The sequence below is a fragment of the Manacus candei genome, unplaced genomic scaffold (assembly GCF_025592945.1).
Source record: "Manacus candei isolate 608988 ecotype Guabito, Panama unplaced genomic scaffold, ASM2559294v1 h1tg000065l, whole genome shotgun sequence".
NCBI lineage: Eukaryota > Metazoa > Chordata > Aves > Passeriformes > Pipridae > Manacus > Manacus candei.
Window position 1 is genome coordinate 9,246,042 of NW_026138113.1, and position 23,497 is coordinate 9,269,538.

At 41.4% G+C, this 23,497-nt stretch overlaps 1 protein-coding gene across 1 annotated transcript in view; it reads right to left on the minus strand.

The window, feature by feature from the left end:
• Positions 1-588: 588 nt before the first annotated feature.
• LOC127479047 (neural-cadherin-like) overlaps positions 589-23,497 on the minus strand; it is a 61,220-nt gene continuing 38,311 nt past the window's right edge. Inside the window, exons 18-33 of the mRNA XM_051805530.1 lie at positions 21,764-23,378; positions 20,368-20,461; positions 19,029-19,213; positions 18,587-18,816; positions 15,461-15,732; positions 14,438-14,652; positions 13,370-13,497; positions 12,685-12,812; positions 10,815-10,938; positions 10,032-10,212; positions 8,979-9,145; positions 7,989-8,253; positions 7,199-7,379; positions 6,169-6,413; positions 4,423-4,577; positions 589-1,418 (exon numbers count right to left, since the gene is read on the minus strand). Of these exons, the coding sequence (XP_051661490.1) occupies positions 1,005-1,418; positions 4,423-4,577; positions 6,169-6,413; positions 7,199-7,379; positions 7,989-8,253; positions 8,979-9,145; positions 10,032-10,212; positions 10,815-10,938; positions 12,685-12,812; positions 13,370-13,497; positions 14,438-14,652; positions 15,461-15,732; positions 18,587-18,816; positions 19,029-19,213; positions 20,368-20,461; positions 21,764-23,378 (4,599 nt within the window). The 3' untranslated portion in view covers positions 589-1,004. The remainder of the gene's footprint in view (positions 1,419-4,422; positions 4,578-6,168; positions 6,414-7,198; positions 7,380-7,988; positions 8,254-8,978; positions 9,146-10,031; positions 10,213-10,814; positions 10,939-12,684; positions 12,813-13,369; positions 13,498-14,437; positions 14,653-15,460; positions 15,733-18,586; positions 18,817-19,028; positions 19,214-20,367; positions 20,462-21,763; positions 23,379-23,497) is intronic.

A 23,497-nucleotide genomic window follows, 5' to 3' on the forward strand; every position in this document is an offset into this window, starting at 1 on the left:
AAGTCCCAGGGGTGTGTGAAGTTCTTTTTGGAAAGACCCTCATTCTTCTGACATCCTAAAGACAGGATAGTTCCAAGGGATGCAGAGTTTTTTCTTCACTGGAAATGCATCTGTGTTCCCAGTTCGCTCCTCCTGGCATGGCATTACTTGGCTCCAATTGTAGCTGGTCAGTTTTTCTACAGAACAGGCAGTGTCAGCCTCTCAAACCCAATTCCTGCAATGCTTCTGTCAAAGGAGGTTCAGAAAAATGTGGGGACACAACTGCAGGTGCTATTGCACAGTTCAGGCTGAGTTACTAATGAGAGATCATGGTGAACTGCAGGGTTTGCTACTGAAATTCCTACCTGGCCTTTTCCTTAGGAAAAGCATTTAGTTGTAGGCAGCTGGCTGGATGTGTTGTGCCTAAATCCAGCTTCTGTATTTGTATGACAGGATAAAGAAATTTCATTATGTTATAACTGAAGTTCAAACCACCATCCACGTGTTCATTCCTTTACCTGGATCCGTGGACTCTCACCTGCAGGATGGTCAGTGAGCAGGAGCTCTCACTGGGCTCACTCCAGGGAACAAGAGGGATATAATACAACAAAAAGACAATGGGCTTTTCATCTTCAAATAACTGCTAAAGTACCGACTGAAGCAGCACTCCCAGCACACTTCTCTCGGGCTCTGAGCACACCTCAGGCTGTGTGCTGGGATCTCTGAGTCCTGTGGTACTTCAGCAACAGAAAAAATTCTGTACTTCTTAACCACTGTATGTGAATGATTAAGCACCCCAACTTCTCCTTTATTCTTCCCAGTAAGTTTATGTCCAAAAATGTAAATGTTCAGAATGTCCCAAGATTAGCTCCTTCGCACTTTTCAATTCACTGCCAAGTGTGGCTCTTTAGAGAACCTGAATCCCTGTTGTATCAAGTCAAAAAGGGAGGGTAAGGGTAGTACAGAGCAGGAGCATCAAAAATATCACCCTTGCTTCCAAAACTGAAAATAGGAGACTTGGTGATCTACTGGTCTCCTGTATCTCTCTGTGAGTACAGTTCACTCAGCTTCTCAAACTTTGGTCCCCACTCTTTGATGTCATCACAGACTGTTCCTTCCTCCAGCCCAGTGGAGCTCAGGGAGCTCAGGCTGCCGGCTCCCGATCCGGCTCCCTCCGTGCAGAACACCCGGAGCGAGTCCTGGGGCAGGGCCTGGCCGTGCCAGTCAGCTGCTCTGAGCACTCCTGACAGGTACTGACCGAAGTCTGTGCTGGGAAAAACGGCTCCTGCAGTGGCTGCTGCTCGGGGCTGGCCCTGCGTGCAGGGGGACACGGCACCAAGGACACCCTTCCGCTGGATTGGGGTTTCTTTCCTCCTGCAGAGGGAATAGGCTGGGCTGGCCTGGAGAGACACCTGCAGCTCTGCCATGTTGTAGGCGTCCTGCAGTGAGAAACCAGTCACAGCAAATTAACATCATCTATAGGTCCCAAAAGTTCATGTTCCAGTGGAAATAAAGAAAGAATGACCCCGAGCCAGTCCACGCAGTGTGAGCACCTGGAGGACTGGGTGTTCAGCTGACTCTGCCACCTGCAACACACCAAAACCCAGGAACACCTGTGCAGTCTGCACTGCTATGGTGGGCCAAAATCAAGTCTGATTTCATATCAGAAGCTAAATAAACATGACAGAAACGCCTCAATTTTTGTTCTGAAATTCAGATCTGAGTATCTTACCATCATTAAACATTGACACCAAGTCTGGCAGAAGAGGTGAGAGAATATTCACCACCAGCACATTAAAGAAATACTCCTGCAGTAGTAGTTCAAACAATGCTACTGTGATTTCTGATAGAATTTTATCAATCTGTGGAATAATGGCTGGTTATGGTATATGGAAGTGGCATGACCGTAAAAGCCAAGTAAAACTACCTAGTCCCAAAAAAGTAAATCATTCCCTTCTGGCGCAGCCACAGCAAATGCTGTCTGGGAATTATGCTGCAACTTCTGGCACTAAATCTGCCAATGCCAACAGTTACTTGTGTTCACTGATCAGAATCTTTGTGCCACCTGAAAGAAATAAATTAATCCTGTCCCACGGCGTCCTTCACCTTCCTACAACCCAAAGATTGTGGCTCTGGACAGATATACAGGCCAAAGAAAAATGACAGGCTGTGTGAGAGACAGAGCTCACTACAGCAAACATGTATTGCTAAGACTGTTCATGAACAATCAGTGACAGAGTCGTGGAATCAGACTTCCCACAGATTCCTTTTGTTCTCCCACATGTGGAATTGTGCATAACCATTTTGTAAGAGATTATCCCAGGTAATCTCAGTGAGCTTCACAGAATTTCAACTGGAGACAGAATGGTTTCAAAAAACCCTGCAATCAAGAAGTTGTGTACGTGGCAAGATGGGGATCTGGGACAGGAGCTGCTTATTTCCATTCCTCCAGAAACTAAATGCTGCTGGTGATGAACAGTGAGCCCTACAGTACAGATCCCTGTCTTGGGCACGTTCTAAATAAGTGCCTAAGAGCACCCTGAGCACTGTAGAACAGCTCAGCTTCCAGAGGAAGCCACAACAAGACAACTTGTCATAGTATACAATTTAAATGGGAATTTGTTCCAGTACAGACTTGAGGATCACCCCTTCAGTGAACTGGGTGATATTAAAATCATCCTTCACTACTATTAGTTGTTCATTAAAATGACACATTTCTTTTGATAATAAACCCTTCTTAGCTGGCCATCTGCAAACCCAACTCAACCCTTGCCTCTGGGTCCAGAGCTGGCTTTTAACAACGTGTTGAGTTCAGTGTGTACTCAACAGTGCACTGACCTCCTGCAATTTTTATGAACTCCTAATTTCTCTGAGGGACAGTTTTATTTATTTCAGATGCAGAAACTCCATTGTAAGACAGCCTCTTGTCCCCACAGCCCTACCCTCTGCTAACTTTACAAAACCAAAACTCTCTTGTCCAAGTGCCCTCATGGTCCTTTTGTTAAGGAAACATTAGAACACAATTGAGGTGGTGTAATTCTGGGTATTTTGGGGGTTGGGTTTTTTTTTAATCTAGACAATCAATTAGGTTTTAGCTTGATAAGTTTTAGCTTGCAATCCCAGCAACTGTAAAATCTGAAGAATTTAGGAAGAGTATACAGAACCCAGAGAGGCTTCACTCCAAGCACTATTTCTTCAGGCAGAGTAATAGCCTCAGATGAAGATCATCAAATCACTAATTTGATTCTTCTCCTTAAAACAAGGAGTGTATTTTAAGAACTCTCCAAAAGTAATTAAACATGTCATACAGTAACTGTGGATTTCCTCAAAGAGACCTTCTGGGTGTAAAATTGCAAAATATTGCAGAGGAAGTTAATCTGATTAAGGAAAACAGGATTTATAGCTGTCTGGGTTATCACATGGAAAATGTCTCTGTGTTTATTACTTTCCCACTAATTCACCAAGAAAATAAGGATATTCCACAAGTAAGAGTATTTTCCCAGGTGGCCTGACAAAACACTCTCTGTATTTTATAACTACAAATTTTTTAAAATATTTGGAATTTTGGGACAGGTCAAATTTAATACTTCTTCTAAATCACTGGGGTTTTTTTCACCCATCACATTGGTGCCATGACTATATTACCTCTGCAGAGTCACACCACTCCTTGAATCCACAAAATGAACAGTTTCAAAGGTGACAATTAAGTTTCTTACCTCTTTTAAACATAGCAAACATCCATGGGTGAGTAAATAATCTGTTTAGACTACTCGTCTATAATATCTGCAATTTTCTTTCAAAGCTCTGTCTTTGCCTGACATGTTGAAAATGTAAAAGCAGCTAGCAGAAATGTTAATTATATCTGTTTGGGTATAATCTGCTCTACTCCAAGTATAAACACAGCTTGTGTTCACTGGTGCATTTCTGTCCTGAACAGAAAAATGCAGAAAGATTCTTCCACAACCACCCCCTGCTTCAGGGCTTAAGAGGAGTGAATGCAGCACCTCCCCTTCCTAAAGTCAGGTGTGAATACCTGCTGTCAGGAGCAGACTCCAGAAAGAGTCTGTCCATGAGGAACAGTTCACACCAGGCTCTTTAAGGCCCTCAGAGCTACCCCAGTAACGAGCCCTGAGCACCTCAGGGTCTCCTGAGCTGTGAAACCAAACCCACCAGCTGACAGTTCCCTGCTGCTAAACTCGCTCTCCAGGCTCCTTTCAATATGCACACAGGATCACTTGCTTTAAGACAAATTAAAAATGAATAGGCACTTATCTCTGCTTAGGAAACACACATCCTCGTGTACAGAACCCTACAAATAATTCATCTGCCAATTGCAGGAGTGAATCAGCAGAACAAAGGTTGAGGACAAACCATAAAACGTATTTTCCTTAGCATGGTGAGCCACCAGTCCCCTCTTAATTGTAACTTAACAGTGATCCTTACTTCATCTTGCTCCCCACCCCCTTCTTCGTTGTAGTTGAGGATGTTTTCTCTGATGTCCTCCAGATCCTCAGGATGTGCAGATCCATGGTAAACACCTCCATGCAGACCCTTGCGTGTCTTCCAGTGAGCCCACAGGAATCCAGCACTGAGCAGAGCTGTGGGAACACAGGAGCAGAGCAGAGCAGAGCATGATACAGACCCCAGTAAAGCCCCACTGCTGCACTGGGGCTTTCTCAGCACATGGTTGGTGTTTGCACTCCTCAGAGCAGTTACACAATGAACATCAAACACAGAGGAAAAGCCTTTAAAGAGCATTTTGCAACACCCTTTGAAGTACAGCTCGAAGTTATTAAAGACCTGAATGACCCAAGTGGTGTCTCTGAGCTGCCTCTATCCTGTGTGGAGCTAAACTGTGTCACAGAAAATGCATTACAGACGGGAAGCACTGAAGGAACAACATGGTGACAAGTAACAGACACAATTACACACAAATGAGACACAAGAAGACACAAGACAAAAGAAGAAATCACTTTTAGATGTTTTACTAGAAAAAAAAAGATCAGGCACATTTTGCCTTAGCATTCATGAATTTAAACATTTTTCTTAAATGCTGAGGTGCATTTTACACACTGACAAGCTTCAACATCAGATAATGAACATAAGTTGAAAATTGTGTATCCCAGTGTTACCAACTCTATAAAAATTGATAAACGCTCATAGTAAGACCTCAAAGCATTGAATACCATAAAATAACAATGCAGTGAATTAAAGAAACTAGGATCTCTTACAGAATATCCACATGGCAGAAGGTCTGCGGAGCAGCATCTAAATGACCCTTGAGACTGAAACTGGGGTACACAGAGGTCCCTGCCCTCTAACAATGATCTATTATCAACCTCAGCTATCTGGGATTCCAAAAGCTGTGATACCACTTAGCTTCCCATGAATTTGCTGCTCATATTTGCATGGCAAACATAGTATCTAGCAGAGTTGGGGAACACGATGGCATTTCAGGTAGCTACACAGATGGATTCCAAGAGTCCACAATACATTTCCATACTCTTACTACAACTTCTGAATGAAACAGCATTAACACTCTAAAAGCCATGAGAAAAATCCTGCGTCCTTATTCAGGCAAACTTTTACGACATTTGAATAAATAAGAAAGGTTCAAAGATGTGATCCCTCCTCACTAGTGAAATCCTTCTGGTTTTCCTCTTCTTTTTGAGATTCAATGCCTAAGCCTGAAAATGGCTGAGGAAGACAAAAGCAGCTGTTTAGGAGCTGGGACACAACTGGAAAGATGCAAAGTCTGCTCCTGCCTGACGGAGTGTATTCCTATTGCACTGTATGTTTCTCCTACACTGAAAAATCTGTCTCACGCTCAGCAGTATTTTAAACAATGCTTATCTGGTAGCAATTTCCACTCTTGCTGTTCAGTTGCATTTCCTTCCAATTATGCATCTGAACAGGTCCTCAGCAGTGAAGTGCAAATGTGCAGAAAAAAAACTGCAGAGACTTCCCACAGCTCACAAACGTTGATTCACTTAGCGATGGGTGCACATGGGGATGAACAATCAGTTACTGCCAGAGCCGGGATCATGGCAAAGAAATGAAGGCAGAGTCAAGACTCCATGAGGAAATGGAGTTTTCCAGCAGGAGGATGAGACGACAAGTGCTCAGGACAAGACGGACACCAGAGGTGAGCTCACCAAAGGTAATACAAGACGTAGTTGCCGTAACTACCTAAGAGCGCCAGGAAGCAGACGCAGATGGCGAACAGGGAGCTGAAGCTGAGGCCCGTGTCCTTGTGGAAGATGGCCAGGGTGACCTCGCAGTGGCGCCCGGCGTACCCATCGGGGCAGTGGCACTGGAACTCGGCGGGCGAGCGCGCGGTGCAGGTGCCGTAGTGGCAGGGCCGCTCCGCGCAGGCCGTGCGCACGCACTGCCGGCCCGACGCGTTCTCCACCACCATGTGCCCCCGCGGGCACCTGCGGAGAACGAGGGGAAGTTACACGGTTAAACTTCGAGAACAGCAGGCGGGGAAGACAGCGCTGAGGATTTCAGAACAGCTGTTGACACTCTATGTACGGTTTCTGAAGTAGCTACTGGGAGTAAGTTCTCTGAAATGATTATGGGATTACGGTGTTTCCTGGAGCAGCCATACAATAACAAGCTCCACAACTTCTAACCCTTTTGTCTGGGGCTTTCAGAACTCAGGTATTCCATTGGTTTCTACAAGATTATCCTTGTGAAAAACAGCTGGATCAGGGTCTCCAGCTCTGGCCAGGCAGGACAAGCTATGCTATGTTCTTTGTGTTTCCCAAGTGAGAAAACTCCTGTTTGTGTGGACAGTGGCAGTCAGGAACGCATGTAAACACTGCAGTGTGTATGTAAGAAAAGTGTACATTTGCACAGCACAACTGAATTAGAGTCCTGACCCCAGCCCAGCCACACACAAGAATCTGAGCTTAATGGTGCAACATTTCTGACACAGCCCAAGTGGCCTGGAAGGGAACAGAGGTGACAGCCCGAGACAGTGTAAGATGTCAGACGCTAACAAAAGAGGCAGGAAGCCAAAACTGTTACAGAATCCCTGGAGCCAGCTGAGGGTGGTGCCTGTAAGGACAGAGTAACCTGCTGTCTGTGCAGGCATCCAGCTTTGTGTGCCACTGATCTGATGAGATTGCCAATGGCAGCCTTTGAGCTGCACTTCAGCACCCGCCCTTTCCCACCTCAGTCTGGAGGGTTTTGTGCTTCTATTTCCACCAATTACCTGCATTCATGCATCATCCACAAATCAATACAAATAAATTCCTGGTTACAAGGGTTATTCCTACAGGCCTCTGAAGAACAGCCTTCTCTGATGCCTTGGGCACTCAATACTGACACCAGCTCCTTCCCCTGAGTGTCCAGAGGGATTCTGTAGTTGTTAAATCTGACATCCTTCATACATCCTGAAGCAAGGCAAAAATACATGGTTTTAGAAGACATTCAGCAAGAAGGATGTGAAGCAGCTGTAAGATTTGGCAGCTTATGTTTAACAAAGAACCCAGGCTACCAAAGTTTAAATCCAGGACTGAATTTACCTTAACATTCATATCATTTTTCTTAATTTTTTTACTGAATTTGCTAAAGTTTTGATTCAATTTCCAGGTTGAAATTTGATTTGTTTTTAACATACACCATGACTTTGTCCACTCAGTTGCTAAAAATTCAGACTGTTAGCTCTAATTCAATAAACCATTTCTAATTTTAGTTAATGTTTTGACTGAGTGTAAATTCCAGTAATGCAAAGGTAATAAACCACAGTTTGGTGTGTGCAGCCAAGTGAAGAGGTGACCCATCTCTGTTCCAGGTCCAGTAGCTGACCATATGTGCAAGATGTACATCCCTGCTGTACCTTTTCCTAGTCAGAACAGCTTATTTGTCCCTTTTGCAAAGTGTCATGCATGAAATCTGTGTACTTTGGGATCTCCATAAACAAGAAAGCTTCCTGCAAAATGCCCACGTAACCTTCATTTTTACAGGTCCATATTCCAAACAGTGAGATCAAGAATTCCTACCTTGAAAACTCCTGTTTTGATTGAATGGATAGGTGTTTCCAAGGACCAAGCTGCTGGGGTCAATCACAATCTCTTTGTATAATCCTTCTGCTTTCATAATCTCTCTCTTCCCACCTCCTTCATAAAGGCGAAGAGTAAATTCATTTTCATTTCTCTCCAGTGTGATATGATGCCATTCACCATTATCAATGTGGTAGGAGGGAAGGCTTACAGAATAGTCTCCATCACCCAGGTTGTAAGAGACCACTAAGAGTCCCTGGACAAGCTTGTGGATAATTAACAAACAGCAAGAAAGAAAAGTCATTCTTTGACACTTGGTATTGACCTGTAACTTCAATCTTAAAGCATTTGTTTAAATTTAGGGTATGTTTACACTGCACATACAGGTGTAATATAAAAATACTTCAGGTGCTACTGAACTAGACAACCTAAATACTGGTAGCAGTGAACTCACAGTAGTATCTAAGTCACTCAGAATAATTCTACCCTGCATCTGTATTGCACAAATTTATGGGGTTCTTCAAATGGCTGTGTCACAGCTACAATGACAGCTCAGACTAACTTAGCTGAAGAGGTGACTCGTTCAGCGGTGTGTGTAAAATGAAAAGGTTGTCATTTTGAGAGCCTGCCAGCATTAGAACTGCTACAGGCACTTGGCTTGGCAAGGTCTGAATCACACTGAATCATACACATGGTTCAGTGGGACACCAGGGGACAACACCCTATTCATCCTGGTGTGTATAGAAACTGTATTTCAATGCATCTGGCAATAAATTCCTTTAAAATCCAATGGGATACCACAGCTGTGTAGTCAGTATCTCAAGCAAAGGATCAGATCTGTGTGTATCCATAAAACAAAATCCAAAGTGTTTGTGCTCAGCGTAAGGTTTCTTGTTCTATGTCCAACTCCTACGCTAATGTTTGTCTGAGCTAACTGTGACTGGCATTGATGTGACTCCCTGCTATTGCTGTCTCAGATGCCTGGCTCACCTGCAGGGTGATGTGTTCGTCCTTCCTCCGAGACAACATGCTAGTGATGACACTGTCGGGCTGCCGAGTCCGGAGCATGGCCTGGAACAGCGTCCTGCGGGCAGAGACGCTCACCGGGAGCTGGTACCGGATGTGAGCCCCCGGCTCAAAGGTGTATTCCTGGGCAGCTAAAAGGGATAAAAACCTTTAAACCCTTTTGTGAGCTGAGGAAAACATTATTGTTTCCCTTATTGTCATAATAAGTGGTGAAAGTAAAAGGAAACAATTGCAATGCACAGCCTGGATCCATGAGACAGCTTGTCTTTTAGGGCATGCCCCTTCTTTTATTTCCACAGCTTCTCCAGTCACCCTCCCAACTTCATCTTTCTCTGTGAAGAGGTGTTCTCTCGCCTGACTTGACCCTGCTAATGCTCCTCCTTACAGTGCTCACGTGGGATGACAGCAGGAAAGCAGCAGCTCTGACCAAATCAAGAGACTGCAGACCAAGTATTAAGTACCGCAATCAAATTTCACAACCTGCTATTTCATAGTTGTCTTTCTGCTGCAAACTGTGGCTCCATGAGAGCTAAAGGGTCCTACTATTCCCAAAGCACAGATCCTTAAGCCAACAGAGTCCCTTCCTGACATCAAGAGAGCAGTGATTTCTACTTCCAGTTGTGCGGTTCTAATTCTGCACAGAAAGTGGTACTGGCACACTCATGTTTTTAGGTTATTACATAGTTCTGAAAGTGAAAACAGATGCAAGTCAAAAAATTGTGATAAAAATAAAATAATTTTTTTCACAATTTTTTTGTCATGCCGTCTCCATTATACAGTTATTGCACAAACCCCCTTGGGATTAAAGAAATAACCCAACAGAGAGAAAGTAATTTCTCAAAGGGAATTTCAAAAGAAATTTGTAACAATCACAGGCAACTACTACACTGAAACATGGTTTTACACAGTGTAAACATAAGGAACTGCCTTAGCAATCATTACCTTCAGATATTTGAAGTTTTCTGTACTGTAAAATTTAGCAGCCTATCGATAATGGAACAGAAAACCAGGCCTCACCTTTGTCACAGCGATACCCGTGGTAACCCGGCAGACAGTGACATGCAAACGAGCCCCAGTCACCGAGACACCTCCCGTGAATGCCACAGGAGGAGGATCCCATGGTCTCACAGCTCTCATCCGTAAGTGTGCAGCCAGGGAAGCTATTCAGGGACTCTGCAGGAGACTGAAGGTCATATACCTTTCAAGAGAAAATTGTGTGACACCACAATATCACCAAAGAAACACTTACACTTCATTTTGAACAGAAATAGATGCACCACTTCACCGCCTGATCCTCATCTGCACTGCTCAAGTTGCTACGTTTGCTTTTTGACATTCAGACTTCGACTTATTTTATCAAGAGCATCTTTTGCCTTTGAATAAACTGAACTGACTATGAAAGCAAAAGCCCTTAATACTTCCAAACAATACTTCCAGACAGCTGGCATAAATACACCGTTATACAACTGCCATTCAGAAGTTCCCTGAAAGTGCAAAGAAGCTTGGAAAACAGCTGCATGAAGCAGGGGATAAACAAACACACAGTTCCTGACTCATTAATACATCTGCTCCTAATTGAGAAGTAAATTTTAAAGATAGTTTGTTGTATTTATTCTATTCTATTCTATAATTTATTCTATTTATGACAGAAAAATCCAGAATTTTCTTGTATTTTACAGCGACGCACATGGGCATTGAACAGATTCATGGAAGCAGAAGTTTCAGGAATAATACAAATCTCCCAAAAATTTAATAAAGAGGTTTGTTCCTTTGCTAAAGCAAATGTTACACTGCTCTTACCTGAGTATCCAACATGAAATTGCGCAAGCAACCAGAGAAATGTTTGTGTAGCAGTTGTGGGTAGGAATATGGCAACGATTCTTTTACACCACCCAGCTGCAGAACATGGTTCACATTCAAATACCTTTAAAAATCATATAAATAATAAAAACAGATGTGCATCTACCTTCAAACAGAAGCATTACATAATAATGCAGATAAATAAATACCTACACTGCACTTCCAAATAATACAGGCTTTATGAAATCACAGCAGAATGCAACTACTTTATCTTCCTCTTTCTCTGAAATAGTGAGTGGGAGCTGGCCCTTCAAAATAAAGGGTATTTTTTTAAACGTGACAGTGAAATCTGCTGGAAGTTTTACTGTGGGACACTATTACAATTCGGGTATGTTTGTGTTCACATCAGAAACAGCGGTGATATTCCAGACACCATCTTCTCCTTGAAGTGCTCTGTGTGTGCACAGCCATCCTATGCTGTAGGGATACTACCAAAAAGACTGTTCTGTGTGTGATAAAGGTCAGAAACTCAAAAGTTGGTGGGTCCATGTGGTCTAAAAGGTATGATACACATGTCCAGGCTCTGCAGTGTCTCCCAGTCAGATCTCTAAGCCAAAGAATTCCACATATTTTAGTCCTCACAGTTTCTTTTTCCCTGAGTTATCACTTCAATTTTTTTTCTTCATTTTTTCTTATATTTTTCCCTTTTTTGTGTGCTCCTTTCATGATCAGGAGGGCTTCATACAGCTGCTGACAAGGCTTAATCCCACTGCTAATCAGAGCACTTGCTGGACTATCTATTCCACAGCTCAAGTATCTTTGTTTGTACAAAGGTTTCCCTAAAATGTAACCTGAATATTCCTCACTGTAACTTTAAGGCCCTCTACTGAAGAGCTTGTCTAAATCCTCTTTGTACCATCCTTTTATACACACTGAGACTTATCATATCTCTCCTCAGTTTTCCCTTGTTTCATTTAACTGACCTCAATTCCTTCATTCTTGATAGGTCTTTCTCTCAAGACAAGCTGTTTACAGTCATTGCTCTTCTCTGGACTATTCCCAGCTGGTCCATGTCCACCCTGCACCCAAACCACTCTACAGTTCTGTGACTGAATTATACTTTGAATGTAATAACTGCTTTCTGAATCAAATTTTCCATCTTTTTTGGTTCTAACTGAGGCTGAGTGCTGACCCAACAGTACAAGCAATTTAAACCACCCCAGTCACTACTGCTCCTTGGCTGAACCACTTCCCTGGAAATCAAACACAGGTGGGTTTTGATTCAGTACAAGACCACAGACACATCAGCAGCAGCCCTGAATCAGCAGTTTGCACAAGTGCACCAGGCTGGGAACAGCCTGGATACATGTGCACTTCCTCTGGCTCTGCTCTACAGAGGATCAGCTGGAGACCCCGATGTGTTAGTCTGCCTGAAGATGTTCACTCAAGGCCGTCAGCAGGAGCCCTCAGACTTATCCCAACCAGACAGCCAGACTGATTGAAGATATAGTTATTGCCATTACAAAGCCAAGTGGCCTAAATTCAGGAGGTTTCCAAGAGCAGGCTCACAGTGACTTGATAAACAGCGAGAAATTCTGCGGGCAAAGGATGGTACATGGTACACAAGAGCTCCAGCATCAATCCCACAGTGTTCTGGGGCTGTCACTTAGTACTGCAACACTACTCAGGGGAAGACTGGTTTCTTAAAATTTATTTAGTGCTTTAAGATCCAGGCTCAGTCCAGAGGGTCCTAGAGAAAAGGAAATGCTTTTAGGCTCCTAATGATCAACAATTTGGGCTTCAATCTGATAGGTAGAATATTCACAGGCCTTAGAACCAACTGCCTTTCAGGGAGTCTCTGGAAACATACCTTGCTCTTCGTGGGACAGACCCAAACACTTCACAGTTTGTACGATCCTCAGTGGACAACCATTTGCCAACTCCTTCTATCTCCGAGACAACAGCTGCACTGCACTGATCCAGAGTGAAGCGAACATCCTGTGCCAAAACAAGAGCTACTGAATTAACCATTTCCACAAAATTCCATAAACGGTTGGTTTTTTCCCCCCCGTTCTGTTTTCCCTCTTGCAATAACCAGTAAAGCCAAAAAGGAACCATTCAGCAAAAGAAGGAACTTAACCCTGCATTTTATTTATGCTTTTGAGCAGTTTAACCACTTACACAAGACATGTAACTGCATTTGCAAATTAAATAATTGTTGCTTTTTGTGCATAGATTCCAGTGTCCAAATGTGCACATTGCATGGGCAAATTACAACTGAGTTTTTGTGCACATTCCATATGTGCTGCTGCAGAGTTTAAAAAAGGCAGAAAGACTCTTCTGATCATAGAACATAAATTACAACATAGGCAGATTTGGAACTGACAATGTGGTCTTCCCAAAATTTCTATTATTCATCAAATCTACAAGGACAGGTACAACAATATATATAATTACCCAGTCTGTTCTTTCTACCCTCCTGTTTCCACACAGGAGAATGCTATTGGAAATATTAATACCCAAACAATAAAAATAAAAAACCCAAACAAACTGACCTGACCATTGGTTTTAACTTCTAGTCGATGCCACTTCTTGTCTGCTACATTCAGATGGCTTGGAAACTGCAGCACCACAAAACCTGAGCCGTGGCTCATCTTCAGCACAGGAATACCACTGGAGAGTTCTAACACAACATGGGCAAGAAATTAAACTCAGCTCTAAACAAGAATCCTTCCATTTTGGATATGTCAGCAGTTAGTGACTTATTTAATGGTTATTACTGATCACATAGAGTGGGTTCATTACAGAAATAACTAGAATTATATTCTAGGACTTCCACTATGCAGAAATACTCATTCAGTATATTATTTACTTTTATACTTTAGATTATGTCACTTCTGTCAAAACACTGAAACTAATTCCTGATAAGCAATCTGCAATTTTATGATGTTGAAACAATACATGCAGGTTTAACTCCCACCTTCAACTCAAATTTACAAGGGAAAAAAAGGTAAATTATTAACAATATTACCTTTCCACTAATTGGGAAAATAAAAAATGCCAACTATGCTGTGGATCTTTTATATTAATCCACAAAAAATAAGCAGTAGTAACCTTTTAAATATGTCAACATAAAGCATTGAGTTCTACTTGTGTGGCATGTGGGGTTGGATTCATGCATTAAATCATTGCATGTAAAAAAAGTGTAAAATTATCCAAAACTGATGGGTTAAGTGGATTTATTTTCTCACCAAACTAGATAAGAATGACATGCGACTAAGACTACATTAATCAGGTAATACCTGTCTTTAAAGTACCAAAATTCCTTTATAGTACTACAGTTTTTCTAGGTGGATTATTTTTTTTACATATGTATCAATCTGTTTTGCTTTCCCCTTCATTTCTACAACTCTGCAATGGACCTAAAGCCATAGGTGCAGGCTACAAAAATAGACATCAAAGGAGAAAAGACCTATTAGGAAATGTTTCAAAGTATTTTCACACCAGAAAATAAGTTACCTCATTAAAGGAAAAGACAGAATTCACAGACTAACTACTACACTGCTCACAGGCAACCCGTTCTCAAAGACATTTAATTTTTCCACACACTTTTGCAGAAGTACCTATTGCAATGAAGTTTCCTGTACTCCCAGGTTCTGGATTTGATAAAGGACCACTATATAGTAAAAGTCCATCTGGAACCACAGTAATAAACTCTAGAGAGAGTGAGCTTTCAAAACAAGGCCTGATGGGATGAAACCATGCATATCCATTTCCATGGAAACTGTGCTTAGTCTGCTGGCACTCTGGTCCATGAAAGGAAGCAGGACAAAGACATCTGAAAGATCATAAACAAAAGAAATAGTAAAAATTCCCCCATGTTCAACTTTTTTTTTTAATTTTACATGCAACAAAAGCAGCACTTAAGTCACAGTAAAAAAATATCAGTGAAACAAAGATTTTTAGCAGAATCTCAGGGGTGCTTGGCAACTATTAAAATACTCAAAGAGTACATAGCATATTTATTCCCTGTACTATCTCCCTCAAAAAAAAAAGTATTTTTGAGGCCATGTGTTTGAGAACAATGAACTATTTCCCTAAATTAGTAACACAGAACACCAGACATCAATTTAAAAACTCAGGGGGGTTAATTCCTAGCTGGAATAAACCAATATAATTTCACAGAGAGAATACTTCTGCATGTCAGGTGATGCTATAATAAAACAAGTTTCCTATCTAATGTTTTCCAAGCTCCCTATTACCCTCTGTTTAAATTACATTTCACTCCCACATCCACTGACAGTCCCCCTTATTATTATTCTTTCAGAAAACAAAAAATCCAGGGCACACATTCCTTCACACTGAACGAGGTGCTCTTAAAATATGACATGTGTTAATTACAGCATTTTGTTTTCCCCAGAGCTTTCCTTCTTACTCACACACTATTTCCATTGCTTTGGGGAGTACAGCACCATCACAGGTCATCAGGAAAGACCCTGTTTAGGCCCCAGGGTGTGGGAGATTTTTTGCTTCTCCTTCAGTCAGAAGTGTGTTTATGGCTATTTTAGACCTGTGTATCTTGTAAGTTCTACTCGTCACTTTAAAAACAGGAGGAAAAAGATAACGTGCAATACAAGTGTGCTCACCTGTACCCATTCAAGGTGTCAGTACAGATGCCCCCATTGAGGCAGGGGCTCCGAGGGTAGGAGGAGCAGGGCTGGTGGAACCGCTCCCGGGCGGAGCAGCCGCAGATCGGGTGGACGGTGGTTGTGAGAGAGACAAAGGACACGCTCCCAGTGTCCATCACTGTTGGAATGTCGCCCACCCTCAGGTGGTTTGTGCAGCCCCCACTGCAGTTTGCACTCCTGCATTCGTCCACATCGATCTGGGAGATGTTCAGCTGCAGAGCTGACTGGATCTAAGAGCAAATACAATTCAACACATCACCACTCTCGTCCTAATGAAGGCTTTTACTCACTCAACTTCTGAAAACTCTAAGCCATCAGAGACTTCATGGAATGCTTTAGTTTCTTGTTTCTTAATAAAATCCCTGACTATACAGACAAGCAAAATTACCCCAAAAATACAGGAAAAATTTTGTAAAAAATTTACACCGGCATTTCCTAAAAACTGAATCGCTGACATGACTGACTGCAAACATGTTAAATCTGTACTGGCCTACTAACACTATTTCCAAGGACCAAAGCTCTGGGAGCAGTGATACTCCACCATGTGAGCTGTATCACCTGTGTCACGCCTCTCTGCACCCTGACAGCAACAGGCAAATTTCAGCTCAAGCCAGGATAAATTCCTCGGGAGTAACACCCAGATATTGTTTCTTACATTCTCTCACACACAGGCACAGAGACATGGGAACATGCAGGGCTGAGCTGCTTTCAATAATCATGTCCACAGACAGTGACCTGAAAAGACAACTCTGCAGCAACTCTGATTCAGTCTAATGATTCGTGCCCCATAAATTTAGATTTAATGTCAAACTGTCTGAAACAAAACACCGTCAGTTCAGCACCCTGGATGCTACATTAATCTTTGCTATTCATCATTTTTATCACTAATTGGAGTGGCATCTGAAATCCCAAGTACCCAAATAAAGAGCAGAGCCTCAGTGCACACACAGTTCTGTAATGCAGAAACAGTGTCTCCACAGTTCCCACCTTCTAATCCAAACAGACCAAGGAAGCCCCAGCAGAGCACAGGCAAGGGAAGCAGCTGTTCATGGGGTGCCTGAGGCAGGAACAGAGCTGCCATTATTCCTGGCTTTTTGTCCTTCAGCCTTAGCACTGGACTAAGTTATGACAAAGTTTGTTCCCTGGCACAGATTTCTTCCTTCTACTTGCTTGGGGATTCTGCACAGGTGCCTATTAGAAAGCTTCAGAATTTGATTTGTGTTTGGTGATTCAAATACATTGAAGTGATGTGTCTGTAGTGCCTAAACCCGAATAAAGGAGACCTCACTACTCCCACAGTGGCACCCACTAAGGTATACAAATCTGAAACAAACAACAGCAGGTCTTTATATACTTAATATGGTTTTTTTTTCAAATGATAAAATGTATGGTATATTTATTAAAAATAAGTTTTGAAAAGATCAAAACAAATATGTAAGTGAAGTGCTTCTATTATTTTTTCACTAGTGCAGTCATCTCAATGCACACTGTAAGAACTCTGACCTTTACAATCAACTGTCCATATATTCTCAAATATAGTAACATGTATTGATGATCACATCTCCATGGGCACAAAGTTACTTTATAATGACATGATGCATCCTGTCAATGCAGTTCTGTGTCTGCTACCCACATTTATAACCATCAGTGAAGGGTCTGTAATGCACATTTAGACATCTCTGTAATACTGTTATAGAAAAACTGTATATAAACAACCTTGACTCTTTTAAAGTATTAGGATGGATTATTTTTCTGTTAAATAAAAGTAGCTGTTGTAAAACTATATCCCAAGGAGGTAATGCAAACATACTATTTATGTAGCAATTCAACAAATAATTCCAGTGCTAATTACTTATTTTCTGTATTTATAGTTAATATGTACAAAAACTACTGGAGGAATTCTCCAGCTATGACTCTTTTCCTGTAACCTATTTGTGATTGCTCACTAAACCTATTCATTAAATATTGAGAGGTGATATATAATTAATACAAATGTATTTTTTTCATTAAAATAAGTGAAGCAATCCCCTTGTTACCATTTTGAGAAATACACATGTCATGCACTGTGGCAGAGAATATTTGAAATCTATGCTGTTTTCTATATTAACGTTGCAGTAACTCAATAAATATGCAAAAGAAGCAGTCGTTACCCTTCCCAAATACTCCCTGTCTCTGGCATTTCCTACTTGGTCACTCTGAACAGTCTCATACCACACAGTTATTTAAGGTACAGCAAGATATGGGCAGGTGTTAAGTTAAGACAGTCCTGTTTTGCTCCCAGAATCAGGCAAACTCCACCATATTCACACAAATGGCAAGTGCTGTTTTCTCTTTGGGAAAAATCCTCCATAAGATGTACCATGTATAAAACCCAAATATGGTCCCAGAGCCACAAACAGCACATCAGGAACTCCCTCTTATAACAGTAAAAAAAGTTGGAGGAGGGTGTCACTTCGTATTTAAAGTCATCCAGCTAAATGCAATCAGAGAATTGGTTGTTTCAATCTCACTCATCTGTTGTAACTGTTCTTCTAACTGCATATTCCTCCCAGCAGGGCTTTTTCTATGAAGTGTCATCTCTTTGTGCAATAGAATTTCTGTCTGGGTGGCATCAAGCCTCTACTCTGAGTGTCTAAACACAGGCTGATGATTTGGAGATTTTCCTCAGCACCTGGAATGTCCAAAAGGCTGTCATTTCCAAGACATTGTCTGTACTACAGTACCACTTTGGCTTCTAGGGATTCTTCTTATTTCATATTCAAAAGTCTTGACAGATTACACAATGAAACACTAAGTGGAGAAAACACAGGCATCTATCCCATGATGGAAATGGAGACCCATCTTCCTGCAGCTGTAAAGTGGTCATATGCACTGAACCACAAGTCAGTAAAACCATACAATAATTGTAGATGTGGGACTAAAAAGAAGGGAGGAATCTTGAATTAAGCATTTACTTGACAAGTGCTTTTTTCCTGAGTGAAGCAGTAAAAACCTTATCTGTAGATCTAGAATATTTTTCCACTGAGGTTTGGGATACACACTCCCCAAACTCAGAGTCTGGGTGAATTCCATGGATGCACAAACCTCATTTTTAAATGCTGCCATCTCAGCGTGCAGTTTCTCAGGTCTGTAATAGGCTGAGCCACCACGGACTGCAAATCTGACATCTGTCTGTTTTCCACCCCTGTTCATGACACTGAAGACAATGACATCACTCAGCTTAGCAGGCAACATTTTTGCAAGTAACTCCTTGAACTGTCCATGTCTTGTTTTGCCGTGTTCATCTCTCCTTATGAACTCCTCTGCTGTCACATCTGAGTTTGGGATTCAAAAAACAGATAAACATGAGATACTGGGAGATCACAGGCTAATTTCTCAATTTTTTGTATTTAACAACATGGAAACAGACCAGAAAGTGCCCTGCAGTGATTAGTAAATCAAGTATTGATATAACAATACCTACACCACATAATCATTCAGTTAGAGGAGGAGCTGATCTAAACTCTCACCAGCAAATAAAACCAACCTGACAGACGCACAGTGGCTGAGTTTTGTATGGCTTCATTTTCCAGCTCTCTGACATGGATTTGTACTGTAGATATAACATCAGGACAAACTCCATCAGAAACTCTAACCTTTAAGTTGTATATTCCCTGAGGAGCATTATCCACCATCAGCAAAGACCCGGTCCTCTGATTTAATCTGAAAGAACTAGACAGAAACCTTTAATTAGGAAACCTTATTAAATCAAAACTGAGCACTTACTTTATTCATTAACATGATTCAGAAGGCCTTAAATGTTACTGTGAAGGTTACAGGATCAAAAGTGATGGGAATTAGCCAACAACCTCAGAAAAGCACCAGAAACACCTTAGTTCAGAAATGACAATTTGCAGAGCTTATAAAAAGATGTTTGTGCCACTCAGATTTTCCCAAATTTCACTAAAATCAGTGTGCAGTTGAACCAGGGTTTCATAGTCACCATGAGTTCAGGTAAGAAACAAAGTGACAAACCACATAAATCATTCCAGATTATCACATCTCTGTCTGGAACAGGTCTGTCTGAAACCTCTGACAGCACCTTCATTTCACACCTCAAAGGGCCAGTAATCTGCAAGTATGGAAATATTCCAATATTATGGAACGGTAACCTCTGAACAGGGAAACAGGCCCAGGGGCTGCTGATGGATAGAAAACCAGTCGTTAATTTTGGGCTACATAAAGCTTTTAAATTTTTAGTCACAGCACAGACAAAAAATTCACATTCACTTTCACATCCATTTCTTCCCTTTCAAACAGCATTCAGTCCTGCAATCACCCACCTCGCTTTGTGATATGAACAAATAATGTCTAAGTAGGAATTAAGAGTCCAATTCAACATTTCAATTAACAGAAAAAACTCCACTAATCTGAGTTATGGTTTTCACATGCAATTGTAAATTTAGACATCAAAGGAGATCACCAAATTCCCTTCCACTCTGGATGAAATTATTCCATTCTCTACTTTTAAATTTGGGATTTGTATTCCATCAAGTCTCATATCTGAGAGCAAGCATTAGAAACTCTGCCTATTTTTAACTGGATCTTACAGAACGCACATTTTAAAATAAATTAATAGTGACATCTGACTAAAAATCAACATCCTGGTATGATCCTGCATTCTCTTGGAAAAAATATTTTATGCATTACTTTTCTTAATACTTCGCTACCCAAAGGAAAAAGAAAAAGAGCATTGAGAAGGTACATACATCCCTTAATACACTCAATAACCCTGGCTTTATGCAATCCTGAACACAGAGGAATACACGGTAAAATAATTACAGAAGCATAAATATTACTCATTTTGACAGAAATACAATCCTCACTTGAGCAGTTTTCCTTCAGAGAGAAATGTTTTATTGTCCCAGTCATCTTGATCTGGTGCAAACACTTCCCCAAGCACTGTTGTTGACCATTTTCCTGGTGAGATAAATTAGAATAAATCTGCATTTAATTTTTGCTTTTCAGTGCATTTTATGTTCTGCCACATTCATTACTGCATTTATTATTTATTTATTATTTTCAGATTGGTGATAGTTATGATCCAAGATTCTTAAAACAACGCACAGCCTGTCATATGATTTCTGCCAGTTCTGGAAATGTGAATACACTACAGATGTCACATGAAAGAAAAGCTGAAAACAGCACAAAACAACAACAGAATAATACATAAATACAGCTCTCTACGAAATTCTAAGACAGGAAAAAAAAAATCACCACATCAGGAATTAATCCCCAAATGTTTCACTGCTTGTCTATTATTTTAAACAGCACACAAGTGGAATAGAGCAAAAGAGGGAGAGATCTTGTGGGGTGCAGCAGGGAGAGAAGGACATGACTGAGAAAAGGTAATGGGCAAAAAGCCACCAAGCTGGGCCAGGACTTGGTCCTTTTTTCAAGCCCCTATGAGCTGCCACAGGAGTGCAACATCCAAGCAGCTCTTCTAAAACAAAAGAGCAACTCCAGGGTTGGAGACCTCTGAATTCAACAGCCAAGATTCAGCAACATGGGAAATTTTTAAGGTTCAAATCAGGACCCAAACCACCCTAGAAACTTCATTCCCTCATTTCTACAGTACGACCTGGTCACTTCTTTTTCTAATTTAGGTGTACTGAATCCAGCAAATGGTACTCATTGCAACATACCTTCCGTACATTCATCTTCTCTAATATTTATCAGAAATTCTACTACTGCAGTGGCAACTGAGATATGGCCAAGTCTATCTAGAATGGACTAATTGGGGAAAGGTGTAATAAACTACCAGAACTAGTGTGAGGTGAAGTTTTATAGGTAAACTTAAGGAAAAACACAGTAATAGATATTTAAGACAAATGTTAGAAAATATTATTAAATTGTTCATCTTCTGTCACATACTTTCTGAATCATGTGTGCACACAAAAAACTCTGTGTAAGTGAAAACTCATGAATGGAAAACAGATTTTACTGGTTTATAAAAATATTGCAACTGCAATGTATCCATGTCTTCAGCTAACAGTTTTTTGGTAGATAATCTTTTACAAACTAGGGTCTGAGCTTAACATAGTTTATTTATTCCACTTTATTTAGTAGTTCACAGAATTGAAGTCACAGTTTTGAAATACTTAAATCGTTCAAGAGATAGATTACCAGACTGGAAGAGAAAAAATTATGTGTAAAACTCTGCTATATTCATGAACCTGACAGAGCATCCAGAATCTGATATAACATCCAGATAGCACTTACCTTTGTAACTGTACACATAGACTTCCTTATGGCCAGACTCATGGCAGTTGTCATTTTCATCACCAACTGTTATAGTCAGGGTGTTTGTAGAGCTCATAGGTGGAATCCCGCTATCTGTGATAACTATTGGCAGATGAAACACCTTCTGCTTTTCTCTGTCAAAGGACCTCAAAGCAGTTACAGTTGCTGTGCTATTTCCATTGTCAGTAAGAGAAAAATCCAAAGAGTTCTGATAATGTGGTGGCAATGAAAACGTGAAGGGTGGCCCATTTTCCTCACTGTCGGGATCAAACGCGCGAAGCAGCTTAGATGTGTGGTTCATATAAACTATTTCAGGCTTCAGTCTATTCTCCCAAACTACAGGCATGTATGGTGCCTCAAACCTCGGCCCATTGTCATTAATATCAAGCAAGTTAATCAAAACTGTAACGCTCCCAGTGCGGGCAGGTGTCCCTTGGTCTGCAGCTTGTACAATTAAAGTGTATTTCTCAATGACTTCACGGTCCAGGGTATTTGCCACAACCACGTGACCATATTGGTCAACCACAAACTGTCTCATAGGATCTGAATCTGATTTTATAGAATATACAATCTTCCCATTCAAATCAGAATCCTTGTCTGTAGCTCTCACTGTGGTTACTGTAGTACCTACAGGTATGTTTTCAAGTAACGGGTTTGTCTGAATAAACGGAGAAAGGAAAGCTGGGCTGTGGTCATTGGAGTCTTCAACCTCGATCAGGCATACTGCAATACTGGAAAAATCCATATCTTCCACCGTGACAGTAAGATTAAACTTTCTTTCCCGTGCATTCTCAAAATCCAATTTTTTTTTCAGTCGGATAGTGCCACATTGCCATTCTTTGTCATTCTCAATGTAAAACTTCTGATCTGGGTCTCCCCCAATGATACTGAATGTTAAGTCTGCGTTTTCCCCAATGTCTGCATCTGTAGCACACACCTGCAAAACCTCAGAGTCGATGGCTCTGTTTTCGGGAATTGTTGCCTGCCACATCTTTTTCGTGAACGCAGGTACGTTATCATTGATGTCTGCAACCCAGACAGTGGCAGTGCCAGTTCCTGTTAACCCTCCCCCATCTCTTGCTTCCACGGTAAGAAAATAATTTTCAGTCCTTTCCCTGTCTAGCATTCCCCCTGCAACGTGGATTGTGCCGGTATTGGGATTGATATTAAACATGTCAGTACCAAACTCATTTTTCACATTCTCCGTTATGCTGTAAGTCAGGACAGCATTAAGACCTACGTTTGGATCATCGCGATCAACTGCACCCATTTCCATGACCAAAGTGTCCACGGGAGAGTTCTCAAACACATTCCCATTGCAGTCATCGGGCATGCACATGAACATGGGTGCATTGTCATTTATATCCCACACGTTGATAATCACATCAGCAAACCCTGTGAGTCCTCCTCCACCTTCATCAGTAGCCAACACAATAAATCTCCACAGCGCTCTCTCCTCCCTGTCCAGCGTCTTGTGTGAGTAAATGCTGCCTGTTTTCTCATCTATTGTGAAAATATCAGCTGCACCATACCCATGCAACGAGTATCTCAAATCTCCCTCATCCACATCACTGTCAGGATCACTTGCCATGACCTACAAAAGTTTTGAAAAGAAGACACAGAAAGCAAGAAATATGCAATGATTGCATCACATCCTACATGTTGCTACAGTCTAAAGGAGCCCAAGAAAAAGCATATGACATGGTATTAATA